The following is a 17385-nucleotide window of genomic DNA, read 5'->3' on the forward strand; positions in this document are numbered from 1 at the left end:
CTGTTCTGTGTTTGACCAAAGGTCCAGCACACGTCTTAAAGACTGTCCTTCATTTGGATGCTCATGTAGTTTGTCAGCGCAGGCTGTCACATTAACATCTATCTATGTCAGAGTGTTTGTCTGGGATCATTTATGAATCCGATTGAGGAAGATAAACATAAACAGCTCTCTGTGCGACCCTCGGGTGCCAAAGCTTGATGAAATATTTGTGTTTGAGTAGCGGAGATGTGCAGGGAACGGGGGGGGGGGAGTGTTTGGACAGTACTCCTGGCAGGACATTTACCACATCACTGTAGAGAAGACAAGAGAGGCAGTCAGAGCACTGTGCTGTCGGGAGAAACGCAGCGAGGAGGAGAAGTTAGGTTAGAAATGACTGTTAGGATAAAGTAGACTTCAGGGGCAGAGACAAAAACTCAGCTTTCCTTCTTTTACTCCATCCAACATGCAGTATGTTATGTTATCGACACACACACCTCCTCTCTGTCTATGTTTCACGCATATATTGACAGGATGTCTTCTGTTATCGTTGCAGATTTACACGGACTGGGCCAATCACTACCTGGCCAAGTCTGGCTGTCAGCGCCTCATCAAGGACCTGAGCCAGGACGTCACCGATGGAGTCCTGCTGGCACAGATCATCCAGATCATAGGTAGACACACACACACACACACACACACACACACACACACACACACACACACACACACACACACACACACACACACACACACACACACACCTTTCCTCTATTATCTACTGCTGCATCTATTAATCCATCATCATCTCTCCGCTTCTTTCTTCAGCTTAGTGATTAAGTTCACACATTACAAGTGCATTCACTTTTAATAATTATAATTACTACATACATAATTATTAGGATAGATTCCTGCTACCAAAGCTGTATATTAGGACGATACACCTATCTCCCGTTATCACGATATGGCATGCATATTTAGCCGTGATGTCTAGCTCTGCTTTTCCTGTCAATGTGTGAAACCCAAAGTGTTTCCATCCTTTACTGGATGTGTGGTGTTTACCACGCTGGATTTAACATGTGAGGGTGCAGGTCGTATCCACGCCAACCCTCCGCTGTTTTCTGCTTTCTACTTTCTCGTTTCGGCTCGCTGCGGTTTGTTTTGGTTGACGGATACGGAACGGATATGACGTCATGTTACAGTAAAAGCTGTAACTTCCTTCAACCTCCGCATAGACTTGAATGAAGCAAATATTTAAATTCTGTTATTAAAAAAATCTATTTCTATATCTTAAATCTTACAGTATTTGATGTCTTACCTACAGTTTTTAAAAAAAATAATATTAATAAAGCAAAGATGAATAAATCCAGCGTTAATAAAACACTGCGTGTGCCTATGATTCTGCTAGATGAAACGACCACCCACACACACACACACACACACACACACCCACACACACACACACACACACACACACACACACACACACTGTGTGTTTGGTCTTTGTTGTGGTGAGTTGGAGGGAAGCTGTTCCTCAGTCTGATATTTGGGCCAAATCTCAGCAGCTCTGTTGTTTTGGGTGCAGGGCGAGCTGCAGCAGCAGCAGCAGATCTATGGCCCTGACACCCCGGGGTGCAGAGGCATGTGTCTCCCATTGGACCCCAGAGACAGTTTAAGTCTCTCTCTCTCTCCCCTTTATGCCTTTATGTCTCTCTTCCTCTCTGGCGCTCTGCTTCTCTTTGTCTCCATCTCTCTCTTTCTCTCTCTCTCTATCTCTCCATCTCTCACGCTGTTTCTAGGTCTCTCTCTCTTTGTCTCTCACCCCCTCTTGTCCTTCTTTCCTCTCTCTGATCTCCCTTTCTCTTTTTCTCCTCTTCATCTTGTACTAACACATTACTGACTAACGCATTACAGTGATCAGGGATTACAATTGAAAAGCAGTAATCTCATTACAGTGACTGTTACTTTGATATCCTGAGAAGAGGGCAGCCTTTTTGTAGATTGTAGATTGGAGTTTTTTTTATCTTGGGGACGTGTTCGCTTGATGCAGCAGCTGGAAGGTGGTGGGAGGCGACCGTCCTGAACGCCAGGAGAGAAATATCTGCTTTCCAGTGACTACAAAGCTGGCTACCTACAGTACAGTAGTCACTTGCACGCCTGAGAATGTCCTCGCTAGAAAAGCAACAGCACGCACAGGGCGATCTATTTTTACGCCTCCACACCGGCAATTATGTTGATAGCGTTAATCGGTTAAAATGCTTAATGTTGGTTAACATAGGGATGTTAATCCCTAGTAGGGATGTTAATAATTAACTGTTTAACTGTTAACCGACATTAAGCATTTTAACCGATTAACGATATCGGTTAAAACGGTTAAAAGTCAAATCTTGTCGGTTAACGGTTAATAATCGGTTAACGAGGGTCGGTTTTCGGTTAAGAACGTTTTATCATCAATGTATTCATGTATGTATCAATATTTTGATCTTTTCGACACTACCATATGCGTTGCGGTCGGCACGGCAGATCGGAAAATGGTCACATGTCGTATCACATGTCTCCACTGACTGCTGGTTGAACCCAGCATTAATCACACAGTAATTAATAATGAGCAGCGCTGGCTCTTACGCAATTCTTGTGTCTTTTCAGACACATTTCTGTCACACAGTCTTTTTCTTCTTCTTACGTCTGCTGTCTTTGCTCTCTTTCTTTCTTTCTTTCTTTCTTTCTTTGTTTTTCGTTGTGTCTCCCCTTCCTGTTGTGAACTCTTCTCTCTCTGAGACTCCCTCCTTCCCTCTCTTTCTGTTTATCACACTCACACAAACACATTTTCCTCTCTATTACATATGCTGCCTTTCTCACTGATGCTGTCTGACTAACTTCCTTGCTCTCTCTCCATCTCTCTCTCTCCATCTCTCTCTCTCTCTCTCTCTCTCTCCCTCCCTCTCTGTTGAACTGAAACTTTACCCTCCCTGCTCGCCCCAACAGACAATGAGGCCAAGCCGGCCTGTCAGTAATTCTCTGGCGGCAGCTGACGAATTAGGCAGCTTTGCTTCCCAGACCTTTCCTCCTGCGTCGCTCTGCACCTCCACACACACACACACACACACACATTCACTCTACCATGCTAACCCTCAACAGAGGTTTCCTGCTGGATTTGTGCACCTGAACTCAACAGTCACTGGACGCCGGGATGTTTAGTGGTATTAAGCGGTCGTATTAGGTGGGACGACGGTAAACATCTTCATCTCCTCTCTCTCTCTCGCAGCGAATGAGAAGGTGGAGGATATCAATGGCAGCCCCAGGAGCCAGTCGCAAATGGTGAGTGCTTCAACTTTTATATTCATCTATGTTTAATGTGCTGTTGCGCAAAGGGAGAATTATCGTTATGAGGAATGTGTGAAGTACTAACTGCTCCGCCGTTGAGCTGTAATGATGTTTTATAGAGTTGTAGCAACAGTAAAAAATCCATTTAAATATCGTAGATTACAGGGATTACAGTTCTGCAGAGATCACACCACATGTTACAGGTGATGCTCTCATCCAACAGCTACTGACAACAGCTCAGCATCCACCGACCGTCTTAAATCAGCCTACTAGCCGAAATTCAGATCTGATTCTTCTCTCCCTGTTCTGTTTCAATCTGGTGATCAAGAGATAACTTGGATGTCTGCTTTTTGCTGCTTTATACTTCTACTCCACTACATTTCAGAGGGATAAATTGCACATTTTACTCCACTACACTTGTTTGGCAGCTGTTGCGTCTACTTGCTTTTCAGATTTAGATAATAAAACCCACATGTATGCATTGTTAAACCCCCAACATTTTGGCTTGTGACTCCTTACGAAGCAGTGTCTGCGTGCTGGCGCCTCGTCACATTTCAGATGTGTGAATTGTTTGCAGTTCCCCGATTTAACTTCTGCGATTGTTTGAATTGTTTGAATCTTTTGAATTAGAGGAACAGTGTTTAGGATCTGGCGGTATCTAGGGGCGAGGTCGCAGATTACAGCCTCTCCCGTGTGCCGAGCGTGTAGGAACGCTACGTTGGTCGACGCAAAAAAACGTGAATGGCCCTCTCTAGAGCCAGTTGTTGTTAAAGTTGAGTGTGTACGTGGGAAATGAGTGGTGAAGCAAGAGAGAGAGAGGGGCGACGGCAGCGAGTAGCGTTACCGATTCCAGCCCAAGTAGGAAAAGTTAACAGTGTTTTTTGTGGCGGAGTCTGTGAAAAGAGGACCCGCTCCCTATGTAGATATAAACGGCGATGTAAAAACGTAATTGTCCCTCTCTCGAGCCAGTGTTTGGTTTGTCCTTTCTGGGCTACTGTAGAAACATGGAGGTGCAACATGAAGGACTCCATGAAGAGGACCCGCTCCCTATGTAGATATGAACGGCTCATTCTAAGGTAACAAAGTTAGAGTGAAGATACTGGCATCATATGAAACACTAAAACCTAATGAATCCATCGGTACCAACCATGTCATACTAGCAAGAAGGAGGTTAGATAACGCTCCAAACTTGACCTAAATTTTGGCGAAGAAAAACTGACCATTTTCAAAGCCGTCCCTTGACCTCTGACCTCCAGATGTGTGAATGTTAATAGGTTCGATGGGTACCCACGAGTCTCCCCTTTACAGACATGCCCACTTTATGATAATCACATGCAGTTTGGGGCAAGTCATAGTCAATATTTTTTTATGCTAAATGCAGTACCTGTGAGGGTTTCTGGACAATATCTGTCATTGTTTTGTGTTGTTATTTGATTTTCAATAATAAATATATACATGCATTTGCATAAAGCAGCATATTTGCCCACTCCCATGTTGATAAGAGTATTAAATACTTGATAAATCTCCCTTTAAGGTACATTTTGAACAGATAAAAATGTTTATTTGGGATTAATCGTGATGAAATATTTAAATCGATTTCGGCCAATAGATTCTCCTAAATATTACACACTGTTCCTTTAAGTAAAGCATCTGAATACTACTTCTTCCATCTGCCGTGCACTCTCACTGAACCCTCTAATGTCACATTTCAGGCCGCTGTCACAGTAGAAACGGACAAACTGTCGCTTGTTGCTTTGCACGGAAATTTCATGCAGCCAATAATAACAACTCTGATCACCAAACATCATCGTCTTTATAATTCAGAGAGACGGCTGATGACTGCAGTAACCGCACTTGACCAAAAAACCCAGTAAAGACCTGAAAAGTTCAAACCCCGGCATACTTTGACTTCCTAATAATGTGTATAAAGCTGCTGCCACGCGGCCGGGCGCTGCGGGCGGTGTCGTCTCCCCCTTTCTGTTAATGAGATGACGGGCTGTATAACCACTGATTGTCGTCACTGTGAGATAATTACCCCTCACTTTAACTACAGTTGACTAAGTGTTTATGCAGTGTCGGTTTGCCCTGGCATCCATCCCTCCTGCCATTAAAAGTGACTAAGGCTTGTTTAGCTGCTTTTGGCGCGCTGTCTCAGTGAGAGCATAGTGAGTGTTTGGTCCTTTTCTTAAAACTGTGTTTCTTATATGTTAACGCTCCCTGTGCTGCATTTATCAGACCGTTTCCATCTCTCTGTAACGTATACATCGTTCTAATACGTGTCAGTATTTTAAAGTCGCTGTTAGTTAGAAGAGAAGTGATAAACTCTCTGAGGAGAATCTGTCCAAAAGGGTCCCGTCACTGGAACGAAGCAGATTGTACAACTGGTTTTCTCACGTTCATCAGCTGTTTGATTTTTTTTCCTCCAGCTGCAATGGAAGCAGAGTGTTAGCACTTAAAGAAGCAGGAAGGAAGACAATGTCAAGGTCGTGTAATGTGAGTCCCGGTGAACCCTAATGTCACTGTGTGAGCTCAATGTGTCAAAACCAGCTCTGGAAAGACTAAGACCTGTGCCTTTTATTTAATTATTTATAGTCAAATTCAGAATCAGAAATACTTTATTGATCCCCGGGGATGAAATTGGGGCGTTAGAGTTGTTCTGAAATGCAAAAAGATAGAAATAAATGCAGTACCTGTGAGGGTTTCTGGACAATATTTGTCATTTTTTTGTGTTGTTAATTGATTTACAATAATATAAATATATACATACATTTGCATAAAGCAGCATATTTGTCCACTCCCATGTTGATAAGAGTATTAAATACTTGACAAATCTCCCTTTAAGGTTCATTTTGACCAGATAGTAAATGATTGGACAGGCTTATCATAGTCCTGCGACAGCCACAGTTACCAGATATTTGTAATTGCTGTCGGATTGAAATGAGAATTTCAACTAATCACAGCACTACCAACTATGCCCTTTAAGTGATTCTGGTCGTGGCTGGAAACAGACAGAGTCCAGACTGACGCACCGGTCACTAAGGGGCGAGCTGCAAGCACTGCAAGCATGTGACTCGATGTGCCAGCGACTTCTCTGTGTGTGTGTGTGTGTGTGTGTGTGTGTGTGTGTGCAGCTATAACTCTTTGTCTCAGTCACTTACTAAGCCCATTGATCCACCACCTGCTCCGACCACAGACGGTCCGGCCAGCTTGGGAAGCCGAAGTTTGAGGAAGCACGGTTGCTTAAAGCGTGGGCGCGAAGGGGGAAGGAAACATCTGACACACATATAACATCCACAAAGATAGAGCCAGCTAGCAAAACCACTGTTTGGAAGAATCTCACTATCTACGTGGTGGTAAAAACATTTTTTTTTTTTTTTTGTCCGGTTTTTGGACCGAATGAGCTAACCTTGAGAGACCAAGGTGATGACACATGAACATATTGCTCTGCTTGTGCATAACTGTTTTGTTAGGCTTGTTTATCCCCTGGGCTTGAACGCTGATATTAATCTGAAACTTTAGTTATTCACTGACAACCTTTACCCCCCCGTCCTGAGAATAACTGGAGCTATTATTTAAACTTTTGGCCACGTATTGGCAACGCGAGCTGCGAATATTGGAAACCCGCCACTGGCCACCTACTGTAACACCTGGAGCTTAAACTCGTTGGCCGGAGACATCACAGTAGCAGCAGCAGCTGTCAGTGGCGGAGCAGATGAGTCTTGATTTACTTCCTCTGCACAGATTTTATTTCCCTCCATTTGGGACTTGAAACGGCGATCTTGCAGTCACACAGGCCCGTTTCTCCCAAGTGGCGGGTCGCCGCCGGCCCGGTGAGTGGACCGAGGCCAACTGAGCAGCTGCTGGAAGCCGAGGAGCAGAAACCGGCGCGGCACCAGCATCTGCAAGTTTCACAGCTAATCTGCTTACATAATGAACTCTGTTTCTCTAAAAACTGTGTTCACAATGCGAGGGGATCCACAAGTCAGTTGAAGTCCTTGCAGAGCTAATCCAACTTGGCTGATGTGTGGACAGTCAGTAAGAGTAATGGCTAAGAAAGGTCTGCTCTGGCTTCTCACAGATATCTGCCACCAGCTGACAATTCATTCATTTCCTTCTTATCCCCTTCCAAAGTTATTTTGTTTTTCAAATGCTCCAGTTGCATCCATCGCTGGAGTGAATGGTATCATTTAGTGCAGTGCCCGTTTGGAGCGCGTGCCAGTCCGAAACAGGACAATTCTTTTGGCCCCCAAGAAGTGCTGCTTGCGTGGATATGCAGTCATACATACGTACACAGACAGACAGAGAATACTTTCTTTATAGTGAGATGCTGCTGCTACAGCGCCACCCATTGGCCAAATGGCACCAAATTTGTCGTGGTCACTCAGACGTCATATCTCCATATGCCCACCAAATGTGGTCGCAATAGCGTTCAGGAGATAAACAGGACGCTGACTTTCGTTGACTTAACGGCCTCAGGTGTCACTGTTAACAAACAATTTCTGATTCTGAAGAAAGTTAATTGTTATAGCGCCACCGCATGGCCAAATTGCACCACATTTGACACTGCACACCCTCGGGTCCTCAGCAACACACCGGCCAAGTGTGAAGAAGATCGGATGAACGGTTCTTGAGATATGCGAAGGACACACAGACAGACAGACAGAGATTCCTTGCTTTATAGTTCGATTCATTTTGATGCACTGATCAGATCAAGCTACATAATCTCTACATTTCTTGTTCATTTTAAACTCAGCCAACCACTCCATGCCTTCAATTGGCACCTGAATACCTACAGTAATAGGTTAAATAGTTATAAAATAGTTATAATTACAAGGCCAAAGTGTATGACCTCTGACTGCTCAGAGGGCTCATGGGATACAGCAAAGAGCTGGAAAAGTGTGAATTAATAGCCACCCCCTCCTCTACTTGCTCTAATTTGCTTTCATCAGGAACAATATGTTAAAGAGTCTGACCTTTGTACTGTTACAGTGAATAATAAAAGCCTGCATTTATAGTGCGCAGGTATCATCTATTTAATACTAAAAGGTCAAACTTTGGTCACTTTGGTGGCTAATGTGATATTGAAGACTGCAGCTTTTAAAAATGCTGTCCCATAACTTTTCCTTTCGTCTGGAAATAATGCAATAAAAAGGAGTTATAGTTACACTAACAGCTCGTTGATCCTCTCTTAGATCCCCCAAATCCCTGGTCTTACTACTTTTAATACTGCAGACAGATTTCCCCTTCTTAATGCTTCTCTTGAGGTTAGAGCGAACGTGCAGAAATCCACAACAAAATGTCAGACCTCTACATTTTGGCTGTGCCGTGCAGTAGTTTGAATCCAGTAACGGGAGGATAAGTGTTTTTCTTTTGCATTTCCTGTAAGCCTCATTTCATGTAAGACACATCTACATTGTTAATGCAAATGATATTCCACACATTCGATGCCTGCGTGGCGTTCCCAGTGGTCAGACTGGACGGAAATGCCAAACATGCCCGTTTTTTTTTCTCAGTAGAGGCTGGTGTGTTTCGGGGAATAGGATTTATTGGTAGGAAATAATGATTGATGGGAATTTATTGCTTGAAATTGGGAGCAGGGCTCGTGTACAGAATCATACCCCTCGACCGCATTACTTGGTCCCGGAAGGAATCGTCGGCAACCCCGCTGTGAAGATGATGAGAACGAGGAGTGACGGGAGAAGTGGTATACGAGGGCCTTTCAACTCAGCGGAGATTTGAAGTCTTGTTGTGTTTCTTTCCACCGGATTGAGTTCATGTTTTATATCTTTGTGATAATCAATAAGAGTGCTGACAAAATGTAGAACATGTGATTCAGTAGCTAGAGAGGGATGTGAGGTGGCTTTGGAGACCGAAGTTTATTGTATTATTCTTCTCTTAGTTTAGTTTTTAAAGGGCAAGTCCATTATTTAGTTTTTTTTTTTTAATCATTCTGTAGCTTCCCAGTGGTTGAAGTACGTATGTTTTAGCGTCAAACTGCTATTTCCCCAAGCCCTTCTATAAACTTTTTCCCATGTGATCTGACGTAGGTTTTGGCATGATGACTTTTTACGTATATACACATATCCTTATGTGTATTATTACCTACCGTAACTTAGATGGCAGTCGGCGTGCTCCCAGTTTAGAGCGTGGAAGCTACGCAATGTACTGCAGTGTGGACGCCGCGTTAGTTCAGATCCGAAACTCACACAATAACACAAACAAACCAACCAATCAATACAGCAGACTCTCCACACAGACTGTTTACCTGCATCTAACCAAAGTCTGCTCAAACGTGATAAGTCAAAACTACTTGGACTACAAACATAAATTGCTTTCGGGACCAAAATCTTGTCCCGTTGCAAACTGATGTTGCTTTTCTTTTTCCTTTTTAAATCCATTTTTCTGCTGCTCCCATCCGCAGCTGCTTTGTCTCGCTGTCAGACAGCCCTTTCTGACGGAGAACTGAAGTCGCTCTCTTCAAAGCCACCAGACTCCATTGATTAAAAACAATAATTTTACCTTACAGAACAAGGGAGTATACATAATAACCCTACTTTGAAACCCAACAAAAAAATCCAAACTAACCCTTTCAGTTATTTCCAAACTTAGAACAGGTAACGTTGAGTCAGATAGTGCTAGCATTCACATTATTCACAACCTTATTGATTAGTTTACTTTGGTAATCTGTCATATGCTTTTTGCTAACAGCTGAGTGGGCGTTTCCATTTGAAAAATTACACAAATGGACTGCCCCTTTAATGTCCTCTCTCTCTCACTATGGCCCTCACATCTTCTAGATTACTTGAATACTTGCAACGGATGGATTCAAATTTGGGATTTTGGATAAAAGCGTCAGCTAAATGCACGTGATGTAAAACTATGAACGCAGTCTGTGGATTCAAGATCTCACACGACATGTCTTCAAATGTCTCGCTCATATCACGGTGCACTCTGCAATCCCTCTCCCATGTACAGCAAAACCTCACGGCCTCTGACGGTGCAGTTTCCCCGTAATTGTACTGACATCCAACAGAATTATATGCACACCCAGGTTTTTGAATGGAGTGAAGGGTTTTTTTCGTGCTCAAACACGAGAACGGCAGGCGGGGGACCCAGAAGAGGCCCATTCAGCAGAAAATATTAAAGCCTCGCAACACTAATCCGCCTCATTATAGACAGACATCATTAGCAAACCTTCCCTGCAAATACGGATGACTGTGCAGTTTCACTTTCTCTCTGTGTGTGTGTGTTTAGCTTCTAGAGACCTCAGCAAAAGATGTCAGGGAAAAAACAAACACTGTCAAAATCTTACATGAATGCAAAGATGCAACATCTGTCAGCAGAACAGGGAGGGAGAGATTACATCAAAACAGCTCACCGTTTTTACAGTCAACTCCTCCTCGCCGCTTCTCATTTGTGGTATTGGATTTGAAAGTGTGTCATGGATCACACTTTAGGTCGGCTATTCGCAGCCTTGGCTCTTGCCCAAACCGGTTTGATTTGACAATTTAATTTCTTTGGCCGTTGATTTACATTTGAGGGAGCGTTTGTGTGAAAGTGCGACACAGTTTGTCAAATATGTAGTGCGCTTCATATTTCAAGATAAATCTGTTTATGTTCGCCGTTGGAGGAAGGCACCGTGGCGTGACGGTGACGAGGTAAAACAGGAAAATGTCTTGTTTGTTTTGATTTTTGTGTTGTCGGTATTTAGCACACAAAAGATCATTTCTGAATATAATAGATAGAAACATAAAGGGAAAATAAATGAGTGATTCTGTGAAAATGCTGTGCTCTCTCAGAGTTAGGTGCTGCTTTTTATTCCCATAGATTTTTATAACATTGATGAACGAATCTTTAACAGTAAATCTGCAACTGAAATACTCAAAACATGAGTGTCATTGACCATATTAGTAGCTTTTAGCAGTGGTTGCTGAGTTAATAACCTTTAAACAGTGATAGTTTTGTTAGTTTTGTATCAAACCAAAAGAAAACCAGCAGTTCAAACAAGGGCTGTGTATTAGCAAGGATGTGACCCATTCACATATCTTGAAGTCAGAGGTCAAGGGACCCCTTTGAAAATGTCCATGCCAGTTTTTCCTCGCCAAAATGTTGCATATTTATGGGGCATTATTTAGCGTTATTCGCAAATCTGACATGGTTGTTACCAGTGGATTTCCTCTAGTTTCATATGATGCCAGTACCTTCCCTCTAGCTTTAAAACTGAGCCCGCTACAACTTACGAAAGACAAAATAACGGCCAGGCCCGACAGTCGGACGATTCTTTTTAAGAGGTTGATTAAAAATCGATGGCTACAGCGTTTTATCCCAAAACAAAATATCGCAATACTCATGTGTATCGTTATTTTCTTACAGCAAAAGGGCATGCAATAACATTAAGGCGTAATGAGGCAATCACTTATCAATGCATTTGATTGGTGGTATAATAATTTTGCAGGTATTTGGTGTTAAACCAAAGTATTGGACGAATTGAAAATTGGACCTGACGATGGTGCTCGATGAAGAGTCGAGGGATCATCAAAGTCATTGCAATGCCTGCACAAAATTCCCTGGCAATCCATCCAAAGGTTGCTGAGACATTGCCATCCCTCAAGCCATGCCACAAAAAAAAAGACTTGACTGTAAATCTTTCAACTAAACTGAACTCAACAAACTCATTGGACTCAGTAAAGTGTGTAATTTCCGCTACTAGAAAAGTCACACTGTTGAGTAATTTGGCCTTTGAGGCAGGTTTGGTGTGCTGCCTTTAAGGCCTAATTGGGTCTAGGGTTTCTTGGAGACTATAAAAGCCCACCAGTCTCATCTGGGTCCCATCTGTTGGCAGCCTGCACACCAGCCAGACAAGAGGACAAACGGCCCGAGTCCCCTCAGTAGTATCATCTTCAACGGCTTTATCATCGGCACGGCTCCCCATTAATCTCTGCTTCTAATTGATCGCGTTCCTAATGTGAGCGGCCTCTGGCCCGGGTTCCTGCAAGGCCAAACCAACTGACATCCGTCCGCGTGACACTCTTCCTCAGCTCGTTGATTTCTGAGAGCGCCGGCCCTGGCTGTCAGGCGACTCACCTATAATGAGAGTCAGTTGGTCTGGAAACACACAGACAAATGGATGATGGGAACTGTGGGCTTCTGGAGCATCCCCGACGTCATTGTGCATGCCCAGCGACTGGCAGCGAGCGGCCTAAAGAGAGGCAGAGGCAGATGGCCCGTTTAGACTGCTCAAACTATAGTTATACTGGGGCGGGGGGGTTATTATTCACCCTCTTCTCTTGTTAACAGTCCGGATGCCTCGATAGAAGAGAGGTGAGCTCATACAAAATCGAGTTTGTCCGCTGCAGATGTCTTGATAGCTTCAACGGAAACAGTTGGTCTTCAATATTTCATCTACGTATTGAAAAGGAGATCATTTCCAGTGTATCTTGTTTGGACCAACGCACATTTGTCTTCCTTTCAACACCAACTATACAGCCAAAGAACGAGATATCTTGTGTCAGCGTGTTTCATTATTAGCGCAATGGGTGTTGAAAGAGGCACATGATGAACGCGTGATGCCCCGAATTAGGATGTCTGGAAGCGGTACCGAGGACTTAAGAGTGCGATCCAGTTCTTAATGTATGGCTGCTTCATGTATGTGAGTGCCTCGGCAGCTGTTTGGGCTAAAACTGCTCTCACACCGTGTGAACATCGCTCCCATCGCTCTCTGACTCTTGTGAAGCTGCTTTTAGGGGTCCATCTTGGGGTCCATGTATTTTATTGCAAGAGGTGTGTGTGTCCCGGTGCACGGGCTGACCCACTCATGTTAGTTTAGCAGCATGGAGCACGGAGCACCCAGGGCTCGTTACAGGCTCACTTGTAGCTCTATTGGAAGCTTTTAATCATTCATTATAAGTGAATGAGGAGGGCAGATGTTCTGTTAAGGGAGCGACGAGCTGACTTGTTAAAGGACTGGTAACCTTTTATCTTGTTTGACTGTGATGCACCAGCTGCAGTCTCTCTGTGTAGTTCTTTCCCTGTGACTAGTAAATAGACTTTAACATGTAAAGAGTGTCACACAACTAGGAGACTGGAATACTCCAACACGGCTTTCACTCTAAACACTGAGATGCAGCTAGAAAACTAATCTTGGTTAACCTCGTCTCAGTTGATGTCTTTGTAAGTAAATAACAAACAGAGGCGCAATTATTAATCTTCATATCAGAGTACATTAAAGTAAGCATGCAGAGGAGGATAAATGAGCGTCAGATGTTTATTCAGGGCGAGAGGAGGCATTGCTCTGCTGTCGTCTGTCTCTTTGTCACATCGACACTGTTACAGTCCTGGTCTGCGTAGGTAGACATCACCAACGTGATGGATAGCATTACTGTTGACAGGAGACAGATTCGGCCTGTCAGTCCCGTCTGAGGCTGTTTCTCCCCAAAAAGGGTCAGCGGGGTTAAGCTGCTGACTCTTAAGGCGTCTGTTTGTATAACCTGCTGACCGGCTATGATGCGAGGTGAGAAATACCTCCACAGCCTCCACTGCTTCCTGCTGGTTCTCAACCTCTCTGTCTCACTGTCTTCTTATGGCCTTGACCTCTGACCTCCAGATATGTGAATGTAAATGGGTTCTCTGGGTACCCACGAGTCTCCCCTTTACAGACATGCCCACTTTATGATAATCACATGCAGTTTGGGGGCAAGTCATAGTCAAGTCAGCACACTGACACACTGACAGCTGTTGTTGCCTGTTGGGCTGCAGTTTGCCATGTTATGATTGGAGCATATTGTTTTATGCTAAGTGCAGTACCTGTGAGGGTTTCTGGACAATATCTGTCATTGTTTAGTGTTGTTAATTGATTTCCAATAATAAATATATACATACATTTGCATAAAGCAAGAATATTTGTCCACTCCCATGTTGATAAGAGTGTTAAATACTTGACAAATCTCCCTTTAAGGTACATTTTGGACAGATAACATACATAGGATGGACAGGAACTAGTTTGAGTCACTTTGAAATAGCATGTGTCATATTGTATGTCATCTTTGTATGACTCATGTGCATATTGTAAATAATAAAAATCGCAAGTAATAAAAGAAGAAGAATATAACAGACCTCTTTAATGAGTATTACTGGCTGCTTGGATCATAATGTACCTGACTGAACCTGCTATGAGCCAATAAAAGTCAGGCAAAATGAAGCCGAGGTTGATGTGGAGGTAAAAAAAATAATTGTCACATTGCTCTTTTGCTTTGCGTTATGTGGTGCTTCACAGAGAGAGAGTAACTTAATGATGCACCTTTATTATCTGCTGCAATAGTCTTTAGGCCACTGCAGTCACTGTCTGTCTCTCTGTCTGTCTTCCTCTCTGATTGAAGCTGGCTGCAGTCTCTCACCGTCTGTGTGCGTCAGATTAAACGCTGCAGCGGATTGTGCACCAGCTTTCCCCCGTATGTTAAATGTCAGATGCAGTTTCCTCTGCTGCAGTAGACAGTCAGCAGTGATAAATCAGGTGCAGGGGGCTGTTTACATGTACACATTTACATTCCCTCCTCCCATATGTTGCGCCTCTGAACATTAAAACCAGTAACGTGGCGAACTCGGTGCAGCCCCTTTAGTTAAGTAAGGACAAACAAGTTTCTTTTACAAAGCAGCGAGTGAGCGCTTTGTCCTTTTGTTTCAGGGTGAACTGAATCATTTTGGGCGCTAAAAATAAATCCAAACAGAAGTCACGGACTTTGAGCTTTCACGCAAATCACAGTCGTTGTTGTTGTTTTCGCTTCATGAAGCAGAGCAAACTACAAGCCTCCTTTTGTTCAGGGCAGCGAGGAGCGGAGTTAGAGACGCTCAGCGATCACTTGCAGCCGCGACATTTGCCATGTCACGCGGCGGGTGGCTCGGGAGGGTGCCAGGCGGGTCGCGTTTAGTGTTTAGTGAGGGCAAAGGGGGGGGGGGAGCTAGCGGCCTGGCTGTGTATGAGCTGCCCATGGGTCCTTTGGCAAATACTCAATAGGGGGAAAAGGAGAGGATGAAGAAGAAAGAGAATGCAGCTTTCCTCACATACACTACACTTAATTCTAACAGGCTAAGGACCGAGACTTTATACTTTATTACGTACTCCAAAACCGCAGCATTATTGGTCATTATAAGCACCATAGATGTGGGTCATTAGGGGCCTACTACACCTACTACCTTGTAAAAGCAAAAGTGAGTTTTAAAACATGTAAAACTGAATGAAACTTTAATATTTGAACACAAACAAAAAGACCTCTTTAGGTTTAGGGAGAAAAACACTTAGTTAAGTTTAGGGAAAAACGTGTTATTGGTATAAAAAACTACGAACACAAAGACAACTACACATTGTTGGTTTCACACGGGATGTGAACTCTGGTCTTCTGATCAAAAACCCTGTATTCTGTGTCCCATTCTGTCCCCGACCTCCACCCCTTATTTCACACTGTCTATACTACAGCACCTGACTTCCGCTTCTGCTCCTCTCATAATTACAACGGGGACTGAAGGTCGTCTTCTTTTATACCTTCTCGCGTGACCTACCATGTGAATAGATGATAAAACCTACTAGTGGGTGTAGTAGGCCCCTATTGACCCACATCTATGGGGCTTATAGCGACTGATAACGCCTATTTAATAGCCTGACAACAGTCTAATCGTCTGAAAGAGACGGTTCCAGGGTTGCTGCTGGAGGCCAACATCATACCTCTATATCGGGCTTTCTTTTCCTCCTCCTCTTTTCTCCATTTTCCTTAGCGCACCTGAAGGCTTGGACCTTTTCATTAGGAAGAAATATACTACATCTGCGCCTCTTGACATCTGTCTGTCTAGCGATCTTACATCCTGACCCGTACCGTACCACAGCAGTGTGATGTTCAAGTGCAGCCGGGCAGATGAACAAGTGTGAAAAAAAAGGGGTGAAAAGTGAAGAAGTGCGCCCACTGGCATTTTTTAAAAACCCTAACCCTTAGGCAACAAAACCAGGCTAGACTTCGTGGTTTGGGTGAAAACAGATCAACAGATTTAAAGAGATTAACCCAGAGATTGATGAGATGAGTCGTCACTCTTTGTTGCCAATGAGACATCTTTGTTTGCCTGTCTCTCTCTGCCACTCGCTCACACAGCCTTTACACACACATGTGGTCACACACACACACACACACACACACACACACCCGTCTGTGCAGCAGATGCGTAAAGCCACATGGAGGCCCTCCAAGTTATTTGATGCTGTAAACATTTGAAATTGAACCGCCATATATCACGGAGACATCCGTGGATGTAGGCTCGTGTCGCCATGCAGATCCTGTTGATTATACATCATGTGTGTTTATATGCTGACTGAGCTCGTAGCTTCTTAAAGAACGAGGAACGTCACAGACAGTGAAGTCCTTATAGAAAATGATTGCTATATTTACATGAATATGAGGCATGATGTGATAAAAATTGCTTGTTTTGTCTCCGAAGCCTCGGCTACTTGAATTGAATCATTTTACTTTGGCTTTCTGGCGTTCTAAAAAGTTTTATGGTGTGCGGTTTTCATAACATTTAGGCTGCTCTGAATGCAAACATTGGCTTTGTCAGGCTGAGCTGGCCACATAAATCTGGCTGCACGAGGTTCAGTGTGAGGTTTACACTCATGGCGTTGCAAAAAAATTGAGCAATTACCTCTTTTTCAAAGATTTTAGGAAAGACAGATCCTCGGCTCAGCTCAGATTTCAGTCAGGGTAAGGAATTATGACGGACTGCCACCGTGATCAATATTGCATGGAGCAGTTTCTCCAGCCGGTGCCAGATGAGAAAATGTTTCTTTACTTTGGGTTCTGACGTGATGAGCGATGATCCCGGGATTATGAGACAGGATCCTTTAACCCAGTCGCCCCTCTGCCCATCAGCCGTCGTAAAGCTCTGTCCCGTTTGATTCATCGGCTGTCAGCAGCTGTCTGCTTTGGATGCATTTAGAGTGATAGGGCAGGGTGAAAGAGGAATCAATGGAGTGTTTTTTGGGTGAGACCAGTGTCAGAGCCCCAGTCTGGAGAGGAGCGTTGACGGAGAGGTGATAGACAATGAGAGAAG

General features: G+C 43.8%; 1 protein-coding gene across 13 annotated transcripts in view; it reads left to right on the forward strand.

Annotated features, from left to right (window-relative positions):
- Nucleotides 1-17385, forward strand: part of nav3 (neuron navigator 3) — a 470935-nt gene that overhangs the window by 307370 nt on the left and 146180 nt on the right. For all 13 annotated transcript variants that reach the window (XM_074626295.1, XM_074626296.1, XM_074626298.1 and 10 more), the window contains 2 exons: nucleotides 533-650; nucleotides 3242-3294. In XM_074626295.1, the coding sequence (XP_074482396.1) occupies nucleotides 533-650; nucleotides 3242-3294 (171 nt within the window). The remainder of the gene's footprint in view (nucleotides 1-532; nucleotides 651-3241; nucleotides 3295-17385) is intronic.

The sequence above is a fragment of the Sebastes fasciatus genome, chromosome 23, assembly GCF_043250625.1.
Source record: "Sebastes fasciatus isolate fSebFas1 chromosome 23, fSebFas1.pri, whole genome shotgun sequence".
In the NCBI taxonomy this organism is placed as follows: Eukaryota; Metazoa; Chordata; class Actinopteri; order Perciformes; family Sebastidae; genus Sebastes; species Sebastes fasciatus.